At 42.0% G+C, this 25,378-nt stretch overlaps 1 protein-coding gene across 2 annotated transcripts in view; it reads right to left on the bottom strand.

Moving 5' to 3' along the window:
• igsf21a (immunoglobin superfamily, member 21a) overlaps positions 1-25,378 on the bottom strand; it is a 420,709-nt gene that overhangs the window by 271,318 nt on the left and 124,013 nt on the right. For both annotated transcript variants that reach the window (XM_073031771.1, XM_073031770.1), the window contains exon 3: positions 23,506-23,627. In XM_073031771.1, coding sequence (XP_072887872.1) covers positions 23,506-23,627 — 122 coding nt within the window. The remainder of the gene's footprint in view (positions 1-23,505; positions 23,628-25,378) is intronic.

The raw sequence follows: 25,378 nt of genomic DNA, 5'->3' as shown, positions 1-25,378 counted from the left end.
TTAACTGAAGGATGCATGAGATAGTGCTTGGATGGGGATTCATAGTCAGTGGGTGGATTGTACCCTGGGGCCTAGTAAACTTTTTCTCATTCCGTGGCCACTTTCGTGCCAGATTTCCTTATACTTCCTTTTCAGTCTTTCACATTTTTGCTGGTTCCATCTTTGCCTTTCTCATCCCATTATCTTTCTTCCTGCCCTGCTCCCATTTTTACATCTTGCAACATCTGCTTCATCACTAATCACTCCTCTTTCCCATTTATAAGCATTTCTCTATTTCACATGAATTAGGATCCCAGTGTCGAAGGAAGAATATGCACATTTAGGACTTGAGTCTTGTTGAGAATTTGAATGGAGAAGGCTACAAAAAGTGATGGAAACAGCCCGGACCATCACAAGGAAAGCCCCCCCCCCCCCCAACCGCTGAGCACATCTACAAGGAGGGCTACCACAAGAAGGCAGCATCTATCATCAAGAGCCCCACCATCCAGGCCATGCTCGTTTCTCACTGCTGACTGCTGCCATTGGGAAGGAGATACAGAAGCCTGAATTCCAACACCACCAGGTTCAGGAACAGTTATTACCCTACAACCATTATGCTCTGGAAACAGCATGGATAACCTTACTCAACTCAACGCTGAACTGATTCCACAATCTTTGGACTCACTTTCAAGAATTCTCAGTATTTACATGCTTACATTGTTTACATATTCTCAGTATTATTTGTTTACTATTTATTTGTAGCTATTATTTGCTTGTTTGTACTTGCAGTTTGTCTCTTTAGCCCACTGGTTGTTTGTCATTCTTTGTGTGAAGTTTTTAATTTGATGCTATTTATTTCTTTGTTCATCTGTGAATACTCACGATAAAATGAATCTCAGGGTAGTATGTACTTTGTACTTTGTACTTTGTACTTTGATAATAAATTACTTCTGCCTTGGAGTCGTGAATCTTGGGAATCTTGTGGTAGCTGTGTCATTAAGTATATTTGACTGAGATAATTTGAAGAGGTAATTGACTTTAAGGGATCAAGGGTTCTGAGAGACAGGAAAGAAAATAAGACTGATACCACAGCCAAACCACCCTTGATCTTACTGAATGGTAGTGCACGCTTGAGGGGGTCACTTGGTCTATTCCTGCTCCTATTTTTGTGTTCTTTTGCTCTTATGAGGAACTAGAATTTTGCTCCATCTATGACTATCAACCATAGTGAAGCCAGAACAGATTAAAAACTGCACTTGGAGAAGTGGGGAACAATGATAGAGAGCCAGTGTGTTTTTGTTATGGGGAGATCCTGTCTGAAAGATTCAACTGAACTCTCTGAAGAGATAGCAAGATTTAATGATGAGGCCAGTGCAATTCTTATAGACTTCAATAAGGCCTCTGACAATGTACCACTTAGAACCCTGGTCCAGAAGGCTATAGCCAATGCGATCTGCAGCAAATTGACAAATTGGATCAAAAACTGGATTAGTAATAGGAGGAAGACAAGATGCTGGAATACTATTTTTGAGATTGAAAGTCTGTGACCGGTGGCATACCACACAGGAATCAATGCTGAGACCATGAGAATCTGTTACGCACATTAATGATTTGCATACCAATGCAGGAGTAATGATTAATAACTTTGAAGTAGACACAATGAGCTGCAGTGCTGTTGACAATCAGAAAGGTAGTCATAGCTTGCAGGATAGACCATAAGACCATCAGCACATAAGACATAAGAGCAGAGTTAGAGCAGTCTGTTCCAACATTTGATTATGGCTGATTTATTTTCCCTCTCAACCTCATTTTCCTGCCTTCTCCCTAAAATACCCTTATGAATCAGGAACCTAAGAATCTTTCCTATAATACAGTATATCCAATGATTTGGCTTCCAGAGCCATCTGTGGCAATGAATTATCCCTTTTGCTTATGAGGTCATTCTGGACCCTCTGGACCCTCTCCAATGCTTTCAGATCCTTTCTTAGATATGGGGCCCACAACTGCTCACAATAAATGGGATGATATTGATCAGCTGGCAAAAAGGACAGAACATTGGCAAATGGCGTTTAATCCTGGTAATTGGGAGGTGATGCACATGGGTGGAAAAATAAGGCAGGCATAAGCAATGAATTGGAGTGGACTGAGGAAGTGGGAGACCACAGCTTATAACTCGAAAGATCCCTGAATGTGACAGGACAAGTGGATAAGGTGATGAAGACAGCTTATAGGATACTTGCCTTTATGAGATGAGGCATGCTAAGTAAAACTGTAGAAGTTATGATACAACTTTATAAAACATTGGTTAGGCCACAGCTGGAATATTGCATGTAGTTCTGGTCTTCACACTTAGGGAAGGACATGATTGCACTGCAGAGGGTGCACAGGAGATTCATCAGGATGTTCCCTGGAAACACATGAGACTGGATAGGCTGGGTTTAATTTCACTGGAATGGAATAGGCTGTTGGGTAATCTGACCAAGGTATACACAACTATGAAGGATATACATAGTGTAAATAAAAGGAAATCATTCTCCAAATCATGGTAGCGTAGCAGTTAGCATTAACACTATCACAAAGCCAGTGACCTGGGTTCAAACCCTGCAGCTCTCTGTAAGGAGTTTGTACATTCTCACTGCGACTGCACGAGTTCCCTCTGGGTGCTCCAGTTGTACTGCTACGTAGGCTAATTGGTCATTGCAAATTATCCTGTAATTAGGCTAGGGTTAAAATGGAAGGTTGCTGGGCAGTGCATCTTGTTGGGCTAAAAGGGCCTTTTAACATGCTGTATCTCTAAATAAAATAAAGTATTTAAGACAAAAGGGTAAATGGCAAGAGGTTAGGGGAGAACTGTGGACGAATTTTTTTTTCACCCAAAGTTCAAAGTTCAACTTTAATTTATTAATAAGGTACATATGTGTCACCATATACAACCCTGAAATTCATTTCTTGTAGTCATAGACAGTAAATCCAAGAAACATAATAAAATGAATGAAAGGCTACCGTCAACAGGATGGACAAACAACCAACGTGCAAAAGACAACAAACTTTGCAAACGCAGAAGAAGAAAAGAAGAAATATTAGTACAAATACATAAGCAATGAATATCGAGAACATTAGATGAAGAGTCCTTGAAAATGAGCCCCATAGATGGTGAGAACAATTCAGTGATGGAGGAAGGAAAGTTGAGTGAAATTAACTCCACTGTTTCAAGAGCCTGATGGTTGAGGGGTTACATCTGTTCCCTGAATCTGGTGGTGTGAGTCCTGAGCTTCTTGTGCTTTCTTCCTGATGGCTGCAACGAAAAGAGTGCATAGCCTGGGTGATGGGGATCCTTAGGACGGATGTCACTTAACTCTGAGAGTGCTCCATGTAGATGTGCTCAGTGGTGGGGAGGGCTATACCCATGATGGACTGGGCCATATCCACAAACATTGTAGGGTTTTCAGTTTCAGGGCATTGCTGTTTCCATCACAGGCCTTGGTGCAACCAGTCAATATACTCTTCACTATATATCTGTAGAAGTTTGCCACAAGATTTTCGATGTCATGCCGAATCTTTGCAAACTTCTAAGGAAGTAGAGGTGCTGTCATGCTTTCTTCATAATTATACTGGAATGCTGTGACCAGGAGAAGTTCCCCGAAATGATAACACTGAAGAATTTAAAGTTGCTGACTCTCTCTGCCTCTGATGAGGACTGGCTCATGGACTTTCAGTTTCCTTTTCCTGAAGTCAATATTCAGCTCCTTAGTCTTGCAGACATTGAGTGACAAGTTGTTGTGACAACTCTCAACCAGATTTTTAATCTCCCATCTGTACACTGATTCGTCACCATGTTTGGCTTGCCAATGACAGTGGTGTCATCAACAAATTTAAGTATGGCATTGGAGCTGTACTTAGTTCCACTGTCATAAGTATAAAGCAAGTGGAACAGGAGCTAAGCACTGTAGCTTTGTGGTGCATCTGTGCTGATGGACATTATGGAGAAGACATTGTTGCTAATCTGAACTGACTGGGGTCTTCAAGTGAGGAAATCGAATATCCAATTACACAAGGAGGTACTGAGGCCACTCAAGAACTTGGATCTATGTTTTGAGGGAATTATGGTATTGAATGAGAAAGAGTTTGCTGATATTTGCATCTTTGTTGTCCAGATATTCCTGTGTTGAGTGAAGAGCCAATTAAATGGCATCTGCTGTGGACCTGTTGCTCTGATAGGCAAATTGGAGGTGATCCAATTTGCTTCTTAGGCATGAGTAGATATGTTCCATCACCAACCTCTCAAAGGACTTCATCACAGTGGATGTAAGTGCTATTGGACAATAGCCAGTGAGGCAGGCTACCACATCTTTTTAGGCACCAGTAAAAGTGAAGCTTGATTGAAGCAGGTGGTTACCTCAGACTGCTGAAGAGAGAGGTTAAAGGTAGCAGTGAACATGCCAGCCAGTAGATCAGCGCAGTTCTTTAGTATTCGGCCAGGTACCTGTCTGGCTAGATGCTTCCCATGGGTTCATCATCCTGAAAGATGCTCTCATGTTGGCCTCAGTGACTAAGATCACAGGGTCATTGGGGGCTGTGGGAGCTTGTGATAGTTCCTCCATGTGTTTTGATGGTTAAAATGAGCATAGGTGGCATTGACCTTATCTGGGAGTGAAGCCTTTTTTGTCACCTATGTCGTTTAGTTTCATTTCATAAGAGGTAATAGCATTCAAACCCTCTGCAGCTGTCAAGTATACTTCAGAGATTCAAGTTTGGTCTGGAATTCCCACTTCATGTATGAGATGGTTCTCCGGAGGTTCAAAAGTGCTTGGAATCTGGAATGCATTGCTGGGTGGGTGGCAGGTTCCTCCACATCATTTAGGTAGTATCTAGGTGAGCACTGTACCTTATCCACATGCAGAAGGATACAGACCAAAGGCTGATAAATTTGATAGAGATATACAAAATCTCTGAGATTTCCACTGAGACTACAACTAGAGGTCATGGGTTAAGGGTGAAAGTTGAAAATTTTAAGGGGACTATGAGGGGGAACTTCTTCACTAAGAGGGTGGTGAGAATGTGGAATGAGCTTGCAGCTCAAGTGGTGGGTGTGGTGTTGATTTCAACACTTAAGAGAAATTTGGGTAGATAACATGGATGGGAGGGTTAGGACAAAATAATGGCTCAGCATGGACTAGGTGGGCCATAAAGTCTGTTACTGTGCTGTATGACTTCATGACTCTAATTATGCTTGAGTTTTGGAAAAATGACAAACTTGTGAGTTAGACATACTGCAGTGAATGTACAACAGAAGTGATGCCCAACAGTTTCTGATTTTGATTACGACGGAGATGTGGTATGTGAGGAATTGTGATATAGCATTTGCTGGTTTGTTGAATTCATTGTTTTATCCAGCTACTTTGATGCAAGAGTTTCTGCAGATGCTAGAAATCTAGAGGTGAGGTGAGTGAGGCCTCCATCAGTCAAAGTTGATGATGGATATTGCATCCTCACTGTCTAGAAACGCAAGCCTGGACACTACGATGTGGAGAGCACGCTGCTGCCCATGTAGCAAGCTCCCCATCTCCATGCATCTGCTGAACCCAAAGGAACGGCAGAGGCCGATACAGTTTGGTACCAGCAGCATCGCAGGAGTTGCCATTCATCAGTGAACGCAATGTAGGATTGTATCAGGGAATCCAGGTCCAGATTTTTCCCTCAGGGTTTAATCCCAAAGTTTTCCCCATGAGTGGATATAGCCACAAGGCAGCGGAGGTTTGAGATCAGAGTTTTCCTTCTCCTAGATGAGCAGCCAACTATGGCTGAAGAGCCCCATCTGCCCAAAGCGACTAGTTCTAAGGCACCAGTAACCCGCCTTTGCCTCTTCTCCTGTCAGTGGAAACAGTCCTGCAGGGCTTAGTAGCTAAGCCACACATGAAGGCCAGGAGCTGGACTTAGTTGTCAGAGGCTTTTTGAGGCGCACACCATTGAGAGCATTTAATAGCTATGGGAGCTTGTCAACACACGTGAATGCTCGAGAAAGTTAGCAAGTCTGGCAGCATCTATGGAAAGGGAAATTCAGTCGACGTTTCCAGGTGAGACCTTTTATGTTTGCGGTACCTGGTGCAACCTCGCTGACACCATCAGTTCGGCAGCCTCCTGCCTCCTGGTAGTTATGCCCCAAAGAGATTCTTGGGCCTCCAAGCACGTGTGAGCTCTCTCCCACTCTCTAACCTCTTCAATTCTAGAGGTCTAGGTATGTATAGAAATTCCAAGACATGTTTCAGCAGCAGTATAAAAGCACTGGATACTTAATCCTTAAGAACTACAGCCATAACTTCAGTGCCAGCTAGTGTGTAGGGCTCCTGAGGTTCCTCCTCTGACTTGCCTGCTGATGCACAATCGAGCATGGCTGCCTCAGGTTAACGACCACAATAATTTCACAAGGTGTGCACATTAAATTTTCCCTGGGTGTGGGTCTAGTTTAAACTGGTTTGGATCTCTCACACATCAATACACAATGCACATTTTGCCATGAAATCAAATTTCTAGGCCAATGAGTTTAAATGATAAATGCATATAGATTCTTTACTCCCCTTGTTCACCTAAAATCGATACATATTTGCAGGGTTTGATCGTCAGCTTCTTAGATTTTGGGTTTAAATGGCAGAAACTGAGCCATATAATTCAAACAGTGAAGCAGTGAAGTGTGATTGATACACTTACTTCAATGACTGATGGCTCTTTTTTAAATGGATCTCTTAGTTATTTAAGTTCTGGCAACTGCTTCAAGTGAATGGAATTATCAAAGCAAGGAATAAAATAGTATTTGAAACTTTGTCTCTATTATTGGGCCAGATTTAAAACAAAATCAAGACCCTGGGAATTGGATGAAAACAGGCAAGAGGTAGAAGTGATGGACTGAAGCATTTTGTACGAGAAGCCTGTCTGAATTTAGCCGGGAGAGTTCGCTGACCAGCATCTAAGTGTCTTTACAAACTGAGGGCCGAACATGTTCCAGGAGTTTTTCTGAATAACGAACTGTGGCTCGTCACAACATGAGTCTTCCAGGATGAGGTTTGTTTTCTGAGATGGTGAACAAGCAAACTGGCTGTTCCAAACAGGTTGGTTAAAGTTTTCTGTTGAACCTCCTTCTTGGTCACCTCTGCCAGAGGAGGAAATACAGCAATTACTGTCTGCCTCACTCTTCTTCCGCAATCCAGATCCTTTGATTCAGGACTGAAGTTAAGCAAGCAACAGTTATTTACTACTGTCACAAACATGAGAAAATCTTCAGATGCTGGAGATTGAAAGCAAAACACACAAAATACTGGAGGAACTCAGCAGGCCAGGCAGCATCTATCGAAAAGAGCAAACAGTCGACATTTCGGGCTGAGATCCTTCATCAGGACTGGAAAGCAAGAGGAGAAGTCAGAGTATGAAGGTGGGGGAAGGGAGAAAAAAGTACAAGATGGCGGGTGATAGGTGGCACCGGAAGAGGGGGAGGGGATGAAGTGAAGAGTCGATTGGTGAAAAAGATAAAAGCCTGGAGGAGGAGGAATCTGATAGGAAAGGATAGAAGACTATGGAAGAAAGGGAAGGAGGAGGAGCAGGGAGGCAATGGGCAGGTAAGGAGATAAGGTGAGAGAAGGAAACAGGAATAGGGAATGGTGAAGGAGGGGCAATTACTGGAAGTTAAAGAAATTGATGTTCGTACCATCAGGTTAGAGACAACGCAGACGGAACTACCACGACTGCCAGTCTAATGCAAGGAACTAAAGCAAATTTTTTACCCTTTATACAGAATATGGAGCTTAAGAGAAGCAAAACTACTCTTCCCAAAGCCATTTAAAACCAAAGGCCTCACTCACTTTCGATTGCTTTTGTTCTCAGGTAGGTACATTCTGCTCTGTATGGTCAAAGGTCACAGTTTCAGTCACTACATAACCAGTCATTTGCTTTATCAAATAGCTAGAGATGACAAATGATCTACAAATGAGTTGAAATGCCCCACTCTTCTCATTTTGTCCCTCTCATTGCACTCACAATAATGGTAATGCAATTTCCAGGCCACATTGTGTTTATGAAAGATTAACTCAGAACCATAATTATTTACAGATTGTAGAAAATTGCTACTTTACTATTGAGGAAATAATGTATACGCTAAATATATATGTGCATTGTATCATTGTCAAATCTTGTTTGTTCATATATTATTCAAGAGTTATTACATTAATGTGAGGTCAAAAGTGATGAATTTTGATGGTAGGAAAATTGCTGTAGAGCTCCGAGAGTGACTAAAGTAATTAATGGGAAAGTTTTCTGTTTACTGTCCTAATCACATCAACAGAAACCACTCAGGAGTTGTACAGATACTATTTTTAACCACAAAGATCTAAGATGCAACAATGAGAAAGACACACTACCCAAAGTATCTAAAATACGGATTGACATAAGCAGTCAAAAATGTGCTCAGAACATCCTATCCTATCTGTTCAAAAGTTGCCTGAATGATATTCATCACTCCCAGTTGGAAAGGACGAATCCAACAAAGCAATTGGAGGGTATTAGGCTGTTTGCCTTGTTATTAAACATGGAGGGTGAAGAGGATTGAGGCCTGATTCTGCCGCCTGCAATTTTGGGTTGAAAATTATTCACTTACTTGATCCAATTGTAATTTCCCTGCAGCTTGTACGATCTCCTGATGGCTGCTGCTGACATGAAAGACACTGACAGTTTGATTGATATCTCAATCCTATGAAGATATAGTTATTCACGCCACCTGTTCAAAGCTGACTGAGTTCATTTCAGCAGTGATCCAGAGGCTGGCTCAAGTCCGAAGCTTGCTTCAATGTCTTCTGGTCTATGGACCCATTAACTGGGTTCTGACAGGCACTCACTCCTTTATGAATGATGAGGTTCACAGTACATTCATCCACTCATTTTGTTACTGCAGATGTTAATTCAGTCTCAACTGATCTTACAGAATGATTGAACTAAGGTGAATTAAGCTTTACAACAGGAAAATGCAGCCCATAATCTCATGACAGAAGGGGGTGGTGGGTAGCATTTAACTTCGAAGGTGGATGTGATGACATGGGGAAGGCATCAATCAGTGGATAATTTAATCTGAAATGCAACTCTATTGAACTTCAATGAGTGTTGCAGGACTGCATAATTATTCTGAAAGAGCAATAATGAAGGTATTAATTTATTATGATCAACTCTCCAACAGAACTTAAATTTCCTGCTTCTTTGCCCTTGTCTATTGTTTCTTTCACATTGGAAATTTCAAGAAGATAAAGTATGTTGAAATTTGGATGAATTTCCCTCTGTGAATAACATTTGAGAATACAATAAATGATATTGTGATAGAAGTAATGCTGAAACCAATCTCACATAATGTTATCAGGAATTTAACTGTGCCTTCTGGAATCTGAGACTGCCAGTTAAAGTCGCCCTGTTCTAACTTGGGCTTTGCCTCATCTGCATCTTGCCAGAATCAAACTGGACTCTGTCCATGGTCCTGAAGAGGCTGTGCTGCTCTCTTGCAATATTGTCCAGTAACACAAAACCTTGCTACAATTTGGAAAAACATCATCCTGTCTGTTGTATCTCATACTTTTGTGCTTTGTACTGTAAGTAAACGAGAGGACATGATTTGAGAGTTAGGGGGCAAAAGTTTAAGGGAAACACGAGGGGGTATTTCTTTACTCAGAGAGTGATAGCTGTGTGGAATGAGCTTCCTGTAGAAGTAGTAGAGGCCAGATCAGTTGTGTCATTTAAGGTAAAATTGGATAGGTATATGGATAGGAAAGGAGTGGAGGGTTATGGGCTGAGTGCGGGTAGGTGGGACTAGGTGAGATTAAGAGTTCGGCACGGACTAGGAGGGCCGGAATGGCCTGTTTCCGTGCTGTGATTGTTATATGGTTATATGGTTATAATGCAAAAAAAAGAATGGTTTCTCTTAACAAAAAAGAAGTTTGTTCTTATCTGTTCACAAACTGCAGGGAGATATTTTGATATCAAACGTACAGTCCCATCAGCTCACTGGGGACTACTTTCTCCATCAGAACTATTTTTATCGAGATTTTTGATTTCTGTAGTACACATAACTGCCAAGCTTGTCTACATAGAAACAACTAATACATTTCAAAGTCAATTATTTGTTTCTGAAATGTCATGGGATGTCTTGGGAAATCCAATATTAATGCAAAACTTGTTTTTTTTTCTTCTTAGATATGAAAAGACTTGGCTGCATTGGTAGCCTTTTTTTAACTACTAACACAGTGTTTCAACTGGATAGCAAATTCCGGGCTCACAATGTTTATTTATCTGTGGTGGCCTTGCTCTAAGAATATCCATTCATCCTTCAACCATCCCATTTACCTCCCTAACATTATCGATGCACGGAGCTTTACTGTTGATTTTGTAATGCAATAAATGGGCAATGGGGTGGGCAATAAATGCTGGCTTAGCTGGCAACACCCATATCCCATAAATGAATAAATTTTTAAAAACCATATTATAGAGATTTTAAAAATGTGAATATGGCTGAGAGATATGGCCACACGAATCTCAGAGTTGCATACTGCAAATGTAACTTGAATCTTGAACAAGCATGAAGCTAGTTGAGGGATTCAAGCTTGATGCACCATCAATAACTCACTCTGAGACGTAAAAGCGAGGTATCGGCTGTTATTGACTGGAAGAAGGAACAAGCAGTGAGTGACCACCATACTACATCCTGGAGACTGAGGCCGGGCTCAGACCTCCATCACCTTTATACCGGGGTCTGTGGGAGGAGCCTCAGGAGCAGTCATCAGGGGTCGTGTCCAGACAGGTATATGTAGTTCACCACATTCACCCCCACTTTGTTTTAAAAAGAGTCCCCGTATGGCGAAGTTCCTGACAAGTATATTTACAGGTTAAGTCTATCAGGTGGTCGAATCTGTTGCTGCGATCTACGTAGCACCGGCTGTGATTGCACAGATGCCGGGTCAATAAAACTCTCAGTGCTGCCTGTGTCAAACAGGCAGCTAGTCCTGTGCCCCTCCACCAGGATGTCCATCATTGACCTTGCAAGCTGGTGTGGGACGCTTTGGTTGAGGGTTACGGTGGCCAGAGTTGAGCCAGCTTGGTACCCGGTAAACACCGGCGGGTCGGGGGCGGGGCATGCTGACGCCGACAAAGATGGCCGCCCATATCCGGGTATGCAAGATGGCAGCCCCCATGTCTCACACGCCGCGCTGCCCGACCCCGCTCGTAGTTTAGACTTACAGACCTTGGCAAAATGGCCCTTCATCCCGCAGCTGGAGCAGGTCACTTCTCGAGCCGGGCAACATTTTCGGGGGTGCTTTTCGAGCCCGCAGAAATAACACAGCTCAGGCTTTCGCCTGGCCACAGCTGTGGTCGGGTTCGGGAAGTTCGTGGAATCGTGACTGGCAGCGGCGTTGGCGAATTCGCTCACGGGAACCGGCAGCGGCGGGGTCTGAGGTGTCCACGGAACCGGCGAGGAATCACGCGACTGGACAGCATCAGCATTGTGCAGAGCAGCCTCCAGCGTGTCGGCCGTCTCGATCGCCGAGCATAAGGTCAGATTGGCATTTTCCAGCAGCCGTTGCCGTACGTACACTGACCTCATTCCTGTAACAAAGGCGTCTCGTACTAGCAGCTCCGCATGCTGTTCCGCCATGAGTGTTTTGTAATCACAAGTTCGGACGAGTGTCTGTAGGGCTCGGAGAAATTGGGCGCTCGATTCTCCAGGCCGCTGTCGTCGGGTAGCTAAATGATGTCTTGCGTAGACGGTGTTCACCGGCCGCAGGTACTGTCTTTTGAGGGCGTCCAGTGCCCCTTTGTAGGTCAACAGGTCCCTGATAAGTGAATAAACTTTTGGGGTTACCCTTGAGAGGAGAATTCGATGCATAACAGCGGGTTCAGTTGCACTAACCTCCTCCAAGTATGATTGGAAGCATGCAAGCCAGAGTTCAAAGGCAAGAGCTGCTTCAGGGTCTTGGGGGTCCAAATCCAATCTTTCCAGACGTAAAACGCTTTCCATGTTTTAAAACTTCCAGTCAATAAAATTGATGCACCATCAATAACTCACTCTGAGACGTAAAAGCGAGGTATTGGCTGTTATTGACTGGAAGAAGGAACAAGCAGTGAGTGACCACCATACTACATCCTGGAGACTGAGAGGCCGGGCTCAGACCTCCATCACCTTTATACAGGGGTCTGTGGGAGGAGCCACAGGAGCAGTCAGCAGGGGGCGTGTCCAGACAGGTATATGTAGTTCACCACAAAGCTATTATTTTAGTTACTCCATGACTTGCATCTTTACCGATGCCTCAGATTATGAACATTCTTCATGGTTTTAGATTAAACTTCATTATTCTTTACACAGATTAGAATAGGGCAGCACAGTAGCATAGCTAGTAGAGCTGCAGCCTCACAATGCAGTGACCCAAATTCAACACTGATCCTGGATGCTGTCTGTGTGGTATTTGCATGTTACCCCTCTGAATGTGTGGGTGTCCGTCAAATGCTCCAGTATCCTTCCACATCCCAAGAGGGTGAGGTTCAGTAGGTTAATTGGCTGATGTAAATGCCTTCTACTGCTAATGTAAGTAAGGAAAATCTGGGAGGAATTCATGAGAACATGGTGAGGTTAAATAATTTGATTAACATAAGATTAGTATAAATGGGTGATGGGTGATTGGTATGGTGTTAACGGACTGTAGGGACTGTTTGTGTATTGTAGTTCTCTGTAATCTTTGAGTTTGACAGTCCAAGCAGAGCATTATTTGAACCTACATTTAATCTACCTTGCTTTCTTTCTATCTTTTTATGGTCTAAGCCCATCACTAAGCCCTTAATTTTTTTTTAACAAGATCATCCTGGATTCTACATCAAGGAAAAATTCTTTTCTTTAAAGTAGAATCACCTTTTTGTACTGTCATTAATCTCAAAAACTGCCTCAAGGCATTTTACAGAAATGTAATCGGACAAAATGGACACAGCAGTAACTGCAGACTCATGCAACAAAGATTAACTACACCAATCTGTGTAAGTTTTCTATTGGTTAACACAAGGCAGTTTCAAATAGGGGGAAAAATCAAGAAAAAAATGCAGACGCTTTAAATTAAAAATTAACATAGAAAATGCTATGAATACTCAGTAGCTCAGGAAGTATCTGTAGAGGGAGAAAAGGAGCTTTAATATTTTAGGTTAATGAGAGATCATCCAATCTGAAGTTTTAACTCTATTTCTCACTTCACAGTTTTCTTTGTGGAGTGCTCCAATCACTTTATATAAGATCAATGCATAACTAATTTCATCTTGAATTTTTCAGCTCAGTCCAATATTTTTAAAATTCTGGATAGAATGCGGATTGAGATGATTTGTAAACGCATTTGGTGATACAATCAACACTAAATCGCCGGAACACTTTCAAATAAAGGATCCTTTACTCAGAAGTGATTACAATTATATAGTGCTCTATAGATGCTAGAATTAAATTTCACACTGGATTATCTGCACTCAGTTGAGCGATGTGAGCTACAATTGGGTTACACTGGTGTATGCCACCGAATCTGGCATTGAACCATTTTCTAGCAAATGAAATGAACTGGAAGGAGCTCAGTTGATTGGAATTATGCCCAAGGGACGTGGCACAGCCCACTGATGTTATACCTAATGCCATGCACTGGATGGGGGATTTCTTCTATGATTCTGCGACTCAATTAGCTCTTCATTTTCTCATATCTCTTGTTATCTGTGCTGTGTTGCAGGTTGTCTGAGGTATTGTGACCGCCTGAGTACAATAGAGGATTTCTAACCCAAGAGAAAAATGTAATTTAGAGATCACAGAACCATATCCTGCAATTAATTTTACTCCTTGGCAATCTCACAATCTACATGAATAGAAAATAAGCAGCTCCCTGTTTTAGCATGTATCTGAGCTCAATTACTTAGGGCTGCTGAGTCATTCCAGTATAAAGGCATTGAGGCTCAGATGGTTGCAATATCTACCATTACCTGCAGAGGACCGGGGTGAAAGGACACATAAAGTTGCACAACAAGAAAGCAATGGGCTAAGAAACTTGTTGGAATCATACAGCACGGAAGACAGCCCTTTGTCCCACACGGACCATCTAATTACACTAATCCCACCTTAACCTATTTTGTTCTCGTCATATTCCCATTAACTCCCCTCTTCCCCTCCGCAACCCCATATTCTACTGTTGATCTAAACACTACAGGCTATTTACAGTAGCCTGGTAAAACCAGCAACCCTCACACTGTTGGGTTGGGAGAGGAAGTCAGAACATCTGGAGAAAACCAGGGTTTTCACGGGGAGAGCATGAAGCTCCACTCAGATAGCACAGGAGGCCAGAACTGAAAGCATCTCACAGGAGCTATGAGAAAGCCATTCTGCTTGCATCAATGCGCCATCCCCAAAAATGATTCTAGCAGACTGTGCTCCGCTGGTGAAAATTGAGCTAAACTGGGTCAGTGGAATTTTAACAGATATTTGTGCCCCTTCACAACTATTGGGAAACCTCCCTCTCTGCTTTTGATAGTATTTTCACTCCCCCTCCAAAAGCTCCTCAAAGTGACATTAAATGAACTGCAATATGCAAAATTCATCAGTTCTGAAATCTCCAACTTCAAGGGTAAAAGATGGGAGTTCTTGTCTATTTACAGAAGAACCACATTACTATTGTAGTAATTCCAGAAATGCTCTTGTGTCGTGGATAGGGAGGAAGGTCATCTATTCTAAAGCAGGATATAGATCAGATGGAACATTAGGCAGAGTGTTGGCAAGGGAACTTAATGCTATCAACTGTGAGATGTTGTACTTTTGGATGTCAAATAGCGGCATAGCATATACAGTTATTGGTAGGGCCCCAAGGAAAGTCGATAAACAGAGGCACCTTGGAATTCAAGTCAACAGCAACCTGAAAGTAGCAACAGAGATTGATAAGAAGGTGAAGAAGGCAATGATATGTTTGTCTTCATAGCGGGGTGAGGGGGGGGGGGGGAATAGAAAATAAAATTTTATGTGAGACCGTTCAAGGTTACAAAGTGTTAATTGAACTAAACCTGTGCAGATCTGGTCACCACACTATAGGAAGGGTGTGATTGTGTAGAGAGAGTGCAGAGAAGGTTCACCAGGAAGTTACTTCAGTTGTGTGGAAAGCCTGGGCTTGTTTTCCCTGGAGAGGAGGAAGCTGAGGGGTGACCTGAAAGAGATATATAAAATTGTAAGAGATATAGATATTGTAAATAGCCTTTCACCCATGGTATGGGTATCGAAAACAAGAGGGTTTAGGATTATGGTAAAGGGAAAATGTGTTTGGGGGACTGGAGGGGAATTTCTTTTACCGTGAGTGGCTGAGATCCTGAACTCATTGCCAGAGGAGGTGGCAGAATTAGATACAATTACAGCATTTAACAGACATTTACAGAGCCCTCTGAATAGGCAAGGCATAGAAGGATTTCCATGCAGGGAAAATAGATTAGATGCTAAAATGTTGGTATGGATATGGTGAGATAAATGTATAAAGGACTGCACATTTATTGACCCTATGACACTCAAACTGTATTCTTTGTCCTTACTGATATTTGCTGTTAAGTTCTGTAACTCCAAAAACTGATCGAAGGAAAAACACGTGAGCCAGTTCAATGTGTGTACTTAGTTTCTTTTCTTTAGTGAGGTGCACCCATACGACATACGGCATACACGTCCTTTTACATGTAACACGTAATAAATTATGTAAACAAAGAAAGTATGCTTAATCAAGCAATATATTTACGGTATTGCTCAAATAGTACTGAAGTAATAAATACACAACACTGTGTCCTCCAAGACTTTAAATACAGTCACATGTGTGTCAAAACCTCTTTGCCCCCTGAGCTTACACTTACAGTTAATTCAGTTTCCTAGCCTCAGGATCGTTCCAGGCTGCTGCTGGTTGCTGCCACATTTCATAGTGCACTGTTCCCTCCTGCATTTGAGACTTCACCAAACTCTGTCCATTATTCTTTCAGAAGCAAGCAAAGTCTTCCCCAAACTTGGGAATTCAGCATGCCTTGTCTATTTGAGTATCTCTCTTGTGGACTTCCGAAAAGGTAAGACGAAGGAACACACACATCAATCCTCATCGAGGGATCAGAAGGGGAATGAGTGAGCTATATCAAGTTCCTGGAAGTCAACCTCTTTGAGGATCTATCCTGGTTCCAATATATCGATTCAGCTATCATGAAGGCATGGCAGTGGCTATATTTCATTAGGAGTTTGAAGAGATTTGGTTTGTCACCAATGACACTCGCCAATTTCTACAAATGTACTGTAGAGAATATTCTAACTGACTAAATCACCGTCTGGTATGGAGGGAGGAGGGTGGGGCGATGGTGGCACTGCACAGGATCGAAATAAGCTGCAGAAAGTTGTGAACACAGTCAGCTCCATCATGGGCACTAGCCTCCTCAGTATTCAGAACATATTCAAGGAGCGATGCCTCAAAAAGGCGGCATCCATCATTAAGGACCCCCATCACCAAGGACGTGCCCTCTTCTCATTGCTACCATCAAGGAGGAGGTACAGGAGCCTGAAGACACACAATCAACAATTCAGGAACAGCTTCTTCTCCTCTGCTCTACGATTTCTGAATGGACATTGAACCCATGAACACTACTTAGTTATTTTTTCCGCTACTTAGTTAAGTTAACTTTTATATATACTCACAGTTTTTATCATTATGTATTGCAATGCAGTTATAGCATCTGATTCCACCACCACCCTGGCAGAAGTTAAAGATATCAGCCACTGTTGGTAAAAAAATACTTTCCCCTCTAATCCTCTTTAAACCACTTTCTCCACACAGAAAGAGCACTCTGGTCCAATTATTATGTGGAAATTTTTTCGCAGAGAAGTATAACATTGCCTGCAGTATTTTTAAGTTATATTGAGAGGAAAGAGTGAAGTGCTTAAAACTCAAGAGGCAGAACAGCACCTGAAACAAAAATCTAAATGCAGAGAATTCCAGTAAGTTCACAGTCCACTGTTTGTCTTGATGCTGATTTGCTGATGGGAAACTGTCATCTAACGTACAATGCTGATGTTCAGATATGAAAGTCCCATTTACCAGCTAGTGGTCTTTGAACTTTGGTAGAAACAACGGAAATAACTGGGATAGATCCCAATTTTTCAGCGCTGCTAAGAAATGATTTGAAGGAGTACATTGGTGCAGCTCGTAGAATTGGTCCAGTGACTTAGGTTCAGTCCTGACACCAGGGGATGTCTGAGGGGAGTTTGCATGTTTTCCCGGAGATTGTATGAGATTCTCCCCGATGCTCCAGTTGCCTCCTCATCTCATGGAGGCTCTGTTTGTAAGTTAACTGGCCACTGTAAATTGCCCTTTGTGCAGGTGGTGGAAAAATTGATGGTAATGGGGAGATAATAGAATACATGGAAAATTAGCTGCAAGGTTGGTGCAGGGGGGTAGATGGGGAGTGGAGGGGCAGGATAATGGGATTACTCTGTGAGCTGGCACAGACTTGATAGACAAAATGGGTTCCTTCTATTTTCATGTGAAAATATGGCACTGAACTCTTTGGGGTAGAGCAAGTGAATAAACAGTAAAATTGTATCAATGAAGTAATAAAATATCAGGAAAAATATTGAACCACAAATGACACGGAGATGATACAATTGAAAAACAGTTCTTTTTTGTACACCAAACCAGGGTATAGGAGAAGTGAGTAATGAGCCTCCTCAGATAAAGGAATAATAGGAATACTATTTCAGTATTGGAAAATCTTGAAATCATAAGTACTGTAGTAAAAGGCTTTAGTTTAAGAACAAGCTGGTAAGTAGGACTTCTGTCCATGCATATCTGAACACAGGCATCCTACATGACATGATTTTGCCAGCAAATCAAATCTAGTAGCAGAATTACAGAAATATCCTACACTAATAGTGAGGAATCTGCTTATGAATCCTGCATGTGTTTAGATCTGGTGTAGGATTTGTGTGTGCCTGCACTTGAATGAGTTTTTACAGCTGTGAAGATTAAATTGTTTTTTAAATCTTTTATCTTCGCAATCACATTTTTAATTTAAACATTTTTTCAAGCGTTATTAAGCAATTTAATATTTTAAACATTTTGATAACTTACAGTTTGTTTTAAATGATTTTGAAGGAACATGGTTGCCTTGACAGATGGCACAGCTGGGGGTGTAACTTTGCTGTCTGTTGAAGGATTTTCTGGCTATTGTGTAAGTTGGGCTTTTGGCCCAAGCATGGCCCAGCAGTTACAATGCAAAGCTCGGCACGCACCTTCCAAGAAGAATCAGCCATCCAGATATGAACCGAATATGTGCATGACTAATATTCACAGTGCCAAGCAAAATCTGGGCCATTTGGTGTAAAAGACACCTTTGGAACAAGAAAGGAAACTGAATGGAGAGCATTTTACAGGTCTTGGCTTTCAAATTTCAAAGTTCATTTATTATCAATGTATGCGTGCAGTATCCTTTGATAATAACAGCCATGAAACGAAAAACATCAACCCACCCCCCACCATGCACAAAAAAACCCCAATAAATTGCGCAAATGGCAACAAGAAACATCAACACCCCGGCGGACAGAAAACAAATTGCGTATACGGCAACAAGGAAATCTGGAAGATGTTGCCCAAAGTTGTTCGCTGGCACCATATTAACATATTATACTCCTTTTTCTTGGAAAGAGGTTGGACTCCCACTTTCAAAGGCAGGGCAACAGTTCAAAGGCACAACCAGAATCTGGAACACTAAGGCAACATACAAAGTGCGGGTGGAACTCAACCAGTCAGGCAACATCTATAGAGGGAAATGGGCAGTAGACATTTCCGGTTGAGACCTTTCATCTGGACTGCTGGAAGGTCTTGACCTTGAAAGCTCGGCTGACCATTTCCCTCCGCAGATGCTGTCTGACCCACTGAGCACTTCCGGCACTTTGTGTGTTGCTCCATTTGCGGCATCTGCAATCTCTTATGTCTCTGAAAACTTTCCCTTAGCCTTAATTAAATCATTTAAATTTATGTGAGTCGCGAATATAAAACTTACTGTGCTTAGCACAGAGACGAAAGATTGAATCAGTAGAAGGATTATTAATGGACACAGACACTTTGAGCTGAATGGCCTCTTTCTGTGCCATAAGTTTTCTTCCATCCTATAATTGTTCTTCAAGTGTGAACATCTTCAATAAGGATCAGTGAACCATTCACCTATGGAAGGCATGACAATTCTGTCTCCATTTGATAAATGATGATTTCGGAGAAAGATCTCAGCGACTAGCACCAGCAGAGGTGGAAGATGTTTGGCTGAAACTGAAGGAAGCTGGGATTATCATTGAGTCACAGAGTCGCTATGTGTCACCCACAGTGGCAGTGATGAAGAAGAATGGGAAGGTACAAATGAATGTTGACCATCAAACACAGAACCAAAATACAGTCCCTGACCAGTATACTGTTCTGTGGATCGAGAATGCACTGACCTGCTTGAGTGGAGTGAAATGTATCAGTGTGCTGGACCTAAGGAGTGGGTATTATCAGATCCTCCTAAGTGAAGCTGACTAAGAAAAGACAGCATCCATATGTCCCCTTAGATTCTTTCAATTTGAAAGAATGCCCCAGGAGCACCAACTACTTTCCAGCGTTTCATGGAGAAGACTGTTGGGGACATGAACTTGCTTGAGGTAATGATGTACCTGGATGATCTCATAGTGTTCAGATCCACCCTGGAAGAGGTGGAAACCAGAAGACAGGTATGAGCCTGGCAAAGTTCTCAGTTGGAACCACCTTTTACCTCTAGGTCAGAAGGCACGTGTTGACCCAGAGCCTGAGATGGATCCTACAGCTAGTAGGAGGACTCTGTGTTGAAGTGGGAGAACAGAAAGACAATCTGTGGAGAGACAGGAAGGCATGAGTAATAGACAGGGGAAGGCCTCTCCAAGTAGACAGAAAGGATTTCAAAGAGTGTCTAAGACTTAAGAAGTGGAATATGGGATAAGGAGGTCTCAAAGAGTCATGAAACCCCCAGATAGGCTAGCCTCTAATGCACTGGGAAAACAGAGTGTTGTACCTATCCCCCTAGTGAGATATGTCACAAATAGATTGGAGGTCATGACACAAAATCCCTTTGAAAACTGGGTTATTAATGCTGGGTTGGTAAATTTTAAAGTCTTGAGGACATGACTATTTTTGCTGAGGTAGAGTGCAACCCCCTGTTTAAGATTTTACTGCTAATGTTGTAGGGTATTTCATTAAATGGCTTTCTGTGGAAGCAGTGTGTTCTGCTGGTCATGTTTAGGTTACCTTTAAAGATAAGGGGTTGTGACGCTCATGCTTAGGAATGCCGTGTCATCTAATCAGGATGGTGAAATTGGGAGAAGGTTCTAGAGAACACTGGGTGGAGGCCTTCTCAGCAGGAGATGAAGAGAGAAGTTCGAGAGAACTGGCTGAGGGATTTGATCCGAGGACAATGCGCAAGTCAGTGGAGTCCAAGAGGAGAAGTTGTACCAGTGATTGGTGAATAGGAGTTGGTGCTGTGAGTACACTGGACACATCAGCTTTTGGAAGATTTGAGCTCCAACTTGTGCACATACGACTGCTTTAATTATTTTGGGCCTTATTGTTTTTCCTTTTGTCCCTTTCTTCTTTAATAACAGTTTGGTTAAGTTAACATTCATAAATATACTTTCTTTATAATTGTATGCAGTGTGTGATCTGTTAGTTGGCGCATGGCCAAGCGGTTAAGGCATTGTTCTAGTGATCTGAAGGTCACTAATTCGAGCCTCAGCTAAGGCAGCGTGCTGTGTCCTTGAGCAAGGCACTTAACCACATATTGCTCTGCGACGACATCGGTGCCAAGCGGTATTGGCCCTTGCCCATCCCTTGGACAATGTCGGTGGCGTGGAGAGGGGAGACTTGCAACGTGGGCAACTGCTGGTCTCCCATACAACCCTGCCTAGGCCTGCGCCCTGGAAACTCCAGGCACAGATCCATGGTCTCTCGAGACTAATGCATGTCTATAATGATCTGTTATTTCTTGCTGATGGGTAATTGCATGGGGGGCAGTAGTTAGACAGTATTCACACAGATCAGGATTTGGGTGGGTGAGACATCCCAGCTTCCCAGTTTTAGTGGGACCCAAGTCCCATCAACCCTAAACGGATGGAGTCTGAGAAAGTTGGTCTTCTCTCTGCTGACTTTGGTGGTGGTTAGTGAGGGACTAACGAGCCACATCTCTGGAGACGCCCAGTAAAAAGGGGTTTCATAAGAAGATATAACAATATGGCATAGAGTATTTCTACACAGAAATTCTTTGTAATGATGAAGTTTGTGGGGGCTGATATTTTTGAAGCAAGAGAAAAAATACAGAGAAATAACACGAGAGCATGGAAAAAAAATAAGAGATTGGTAATAAGAAAGATTACCTATGGCAATTAACAGCTACTATAGAGAAGTTGGCAATTCCAGTACAAGCTCCATCTTATTAGGAATGTCAAGAGTTAATTAGTGTTGAAATTTGACTTCTTGAGTTAATATCCTAATTAGATTTCAAAAGTAGCTTTGCTTAAAGAGATTCTGATGAACTGATCATTTCTCGGTTGATCACTGTTGACCCCTAACATAATCGGGACTTCGTCGTGCATATTTTTGTCCGGACTGTCAGAAATTACTGTAGAAAGATAACATAATCAGGCGAGGATGAAACTCAACAGCGCACTTTGGAAAATTATCAAAATCCATCACACAGAGGAGATCAAGTGCCAGCAAAAGTATTTCAGACATCTTTCTGCGAAGTAAAAATTGGATTTTGCTGAAAATTTAATCAGTTCATCACCACTCCAATATCAAATAATTCTTACAATCAAATTTGTCAAGCTGTGAGGCGAGAAGTGTTTAATCAATAATGACGGGGATTGTTTTGGATTCTCTCCATCTTTCACAAAGTTTGGAGGCAAAGAGCAGTGGTGGTGAGGGGGTGGTGTCAACAGATAGCCAGGCCAGTCACTCACGTCTGATGTGGTGTGGGTTGTTTCTTCCTGCGGCAGCTATGCTGAAATGCAATTAGGTATGCATCGTGTTGGATCAAAACGGGCAATTCAAAAGAGCAACTCGGCATCTACAAGACTTGTTCCAAAGTTCCAGTCACATGGTTGGCAGGGAGGCATATTTATGAATATGCTAATTTGGTCCTGGCCTGCTATGATTTGAGCCCAGAACGGGCTCTTCACCCACCCAAGATGGGAGAGTATGAAAGGCTTGGTTTAGTGAGCAACTTTGGAATTGGGGATGGGAAACTGGCACAAAGAAAGAACTCTATATTTAATTCATGTCTTGTACTTCCTTTCCTTTCCCCGCCTTATCTGTGTCAAGAAGCCCCGTTCCCATAACCTACCCAGCAATCATTTTAAAGGGAATCTCACAGAGAATGGAACCACAGTATAAAACAGCATTACTCACTGACTGAGCTGAAAGCCACAATTCCCAGTGAACATCTATATGGAGAGGTGAAGCCGGCCACAAGCTGACCACAGTGTGACAGGATAAGGTTCTGTGCAATGTGTTCCCTGTGCTGAGAGAGCTCCTGATTACAATAACATGCTGCCAATTGCAACCCTGGCTTTATACCCAAAGGAGATAAGCTTAAATCAAGTCATAGTGAGAAGCCATTCGGCCCATTGTGCTTATTCTGCCTTTCAAATATCTTTATCCAACAAAAATATATGCTTTACATTGAAAACGACCTAATTCTGTTTTAAAATCTATTCCCTTTTGTTGTGGATTTCCTGAACAGTGTTCTGGATTTCCCTAACAAACATTTCTCTGTAATTTTTTTTTGCAAATGCCTTTATCATTTTAAACACCCCAACTAAATTGCTTCTTAACTTTGAAACTCTTGGAAAAACAGACCTGTTCTCATTATGTATCCAGTGGTGTCATTCTGGTGATTCTGTTTCACATGGTTAACAAATGTTTCTTTGGGTTCTAATGATGAAAGTAGTCTTCCAGTTGAAGACTCATCAGCTGAAGCATTAATTCCTCACTTGAATAATCAACCTTTGTTGAAATAAAGACCAGCAAATACTGGATCGTACATGCCCACCAAATGAATTCTTCTTATGTGAATCCTAGATGTTACAAGTGTTCTCTGTGAGGCTCCATGGACATTGACATAGCATCACTTTATAACAGCAGCTGCTATCTGCTTCCTTATGAAAAAGAGGAGAAAGAACTTTCACACAAATCGAGCAATGTCCCCCTAGGTTTGGAGGTGGAATGAGGAACCAATTATATCAGAGAGATCTGAAAGCCTATTTTATTTGTTGAATGGCAGAGGTAAATGGCCCTCCAAAACATCAATGATCACATGGTGACAGGTGCCTTTACCTGAAAATAACATGATAGTTTCTCACCTATTCTATCAGCAGTGATTTGCTCTGTGTAAATCAGGCAGTGCCATCATTATTGAGAACAGGTGAAACTGACTTACCGCACGGTGGACTGGTAGACCAAGTCTTCCCTCTTCTGGTATTCATCAATGTGAGTGTAATTTGTAGAGAACAGGGCATCATATGTGAATATTTTCTGTTTGATAGTTCCTCCATCCGTCACCTGGTATCAAGGAATAATATATCAGAGTTAACAATGAGTGAGTGAAAATTAGAAAGTCTTTTTTATCAGCATCACACGGCACCTAAGGCATTTTTACATTCCCCAGTGAAAATGGCAAAGCAAAAGAATAGTCGGAATATTAGAGTTGACACATGAGAGGATCTCTGTTTCTAAGCAACTCTGCCATTACATTTGGAATGTGAAGGCAGGAAGAAAGTGCTTTCCATTGAGAAATTCTAATTCTACTGAGCGTCTTCGTTGCCAAAGGATTCACTATCAAATAATTTCCAGAAATTACTGAGACACTGAAAGTCGGAGTGAAAGAAAGAACAAAGGGAGGTATTCATTGAAGAGGAGGAGAGCACAAAGAGGGTATCAGTTAGAGAGAGAAGGGTGTATTAGTTGAAGGGGAGACCGGACTGATTTCACTTTGGACCAATGGCATGGGATCATGCTAGTATAATCAAGGACCTCTTCCACTCCGGTCATTCTCTCTCCTCCTCTAACCCAAGATACAAAAGTTTGTGAGCATATAGCTATCCTGTCCCAATCAGACGTCTCATATGTTAGAAGATAAACTGTTGAATCTCTTGATCTCCAGTCTACTTAGTTGTGGTCCTTGGACCTTATTTAGCTCCTTTCACAGCATTTTGCCTGAAATGATATGCTATATTCTGCTTTCTATTTTCTTTTTAATATTTCAGTAGAATTATCAGTGGCTTGATCTGTTTAGATGAACTGCAAAACAGAAATGCCTTTCACTATATTTTTGTACATGTTGTAATAACACTGGACAACACATTTTTTCACAAGGATTGTTTCCTCAGAATTTTTTTTTTGTTTATGATAGACCACTGAAGCTGAATGCAAATATAATTTCAGACTACTTGTATCGCATAAAAATTTAGAGAAGCAAGAAATTAACATTTGTTGAATATAATGTTTAATTGCATAATGGAGTTGACGCTTTGCAATAGTTCAACCAAGCGAAAAGTGCATTGTTCATGCTTTTCAGTGTCTGAGACTTCTCCTTACGGCCAACATTGATGGATTCCAGTTGCCCTGATTACTGTATCTCCATGACCACAATGTCCTGGTGAAACCATTCACCATGCTCATCACTGCCAGTGCCAAGATTTGCAAGGAAGAACTAAATGGCAATGCAGAAGATGGATCTTCAGTGACATGTTGCATTTCATGGTTTTGTATGCTTGAAGCATGTTGTCAACCAACTGCACGCAGTTTGGTGCTCTGTAGTTGCCAAGAAAATTTTGAATAACACCCTTAATTGCCCCCATGCAATTTTCTCTAATCTGACTAGAAGTTGTTCAAATTGACTGTAATTTAAGACCCTCTTGATCTGTGGACCAACAAAGATGCTTTTGTTAATTTTGGCCTTAGTTATTCTGACTTAAGTTATGAATTGTAATAAGAAATGTAGGCTATCTCAAAGAAGTGTCGCACCAGTTCCTGTTAATGAGCTGGGTGATGTCCTCAGGTTTTCCAGGGATTGCTAACAGGGATCGGGCAGCGAGCACGTCAAGGATGTTCATTTATTGATTGATTTACTTACTGAGATACAGCGCAGGATAGGCCCTTCCTGCCCTTCGAGCCTTGCCGCTCAGCAATCCCCTGATTTCATCCAAGCCTAATCACAGGACGATTTACCATGACCAATTAACCCACCAACCTGAGCTGTGAGGGGAAAATGGAACACCTGGAGGAAACCCACACGGTCATGGGGAGAATGT

This window comes from Hemitrygon akajei, chromosome 29 (genome assembly GCF_048418815.1).
Source record: "Hemitrygon akajei chromosome 29, sHemAka1.3, whole genome shotgun sequence".
Classification (NCBI taxonomy): Eukaryota; Metazoa; Chordata; class Chondrichthyes; order Myliobatiformes; family Dasyatidae; genus Hemitrygon; species Hemitrygon akajei.
This window is presented reverse-complemented; position numbering and strand designations above follow the sequence as displayed.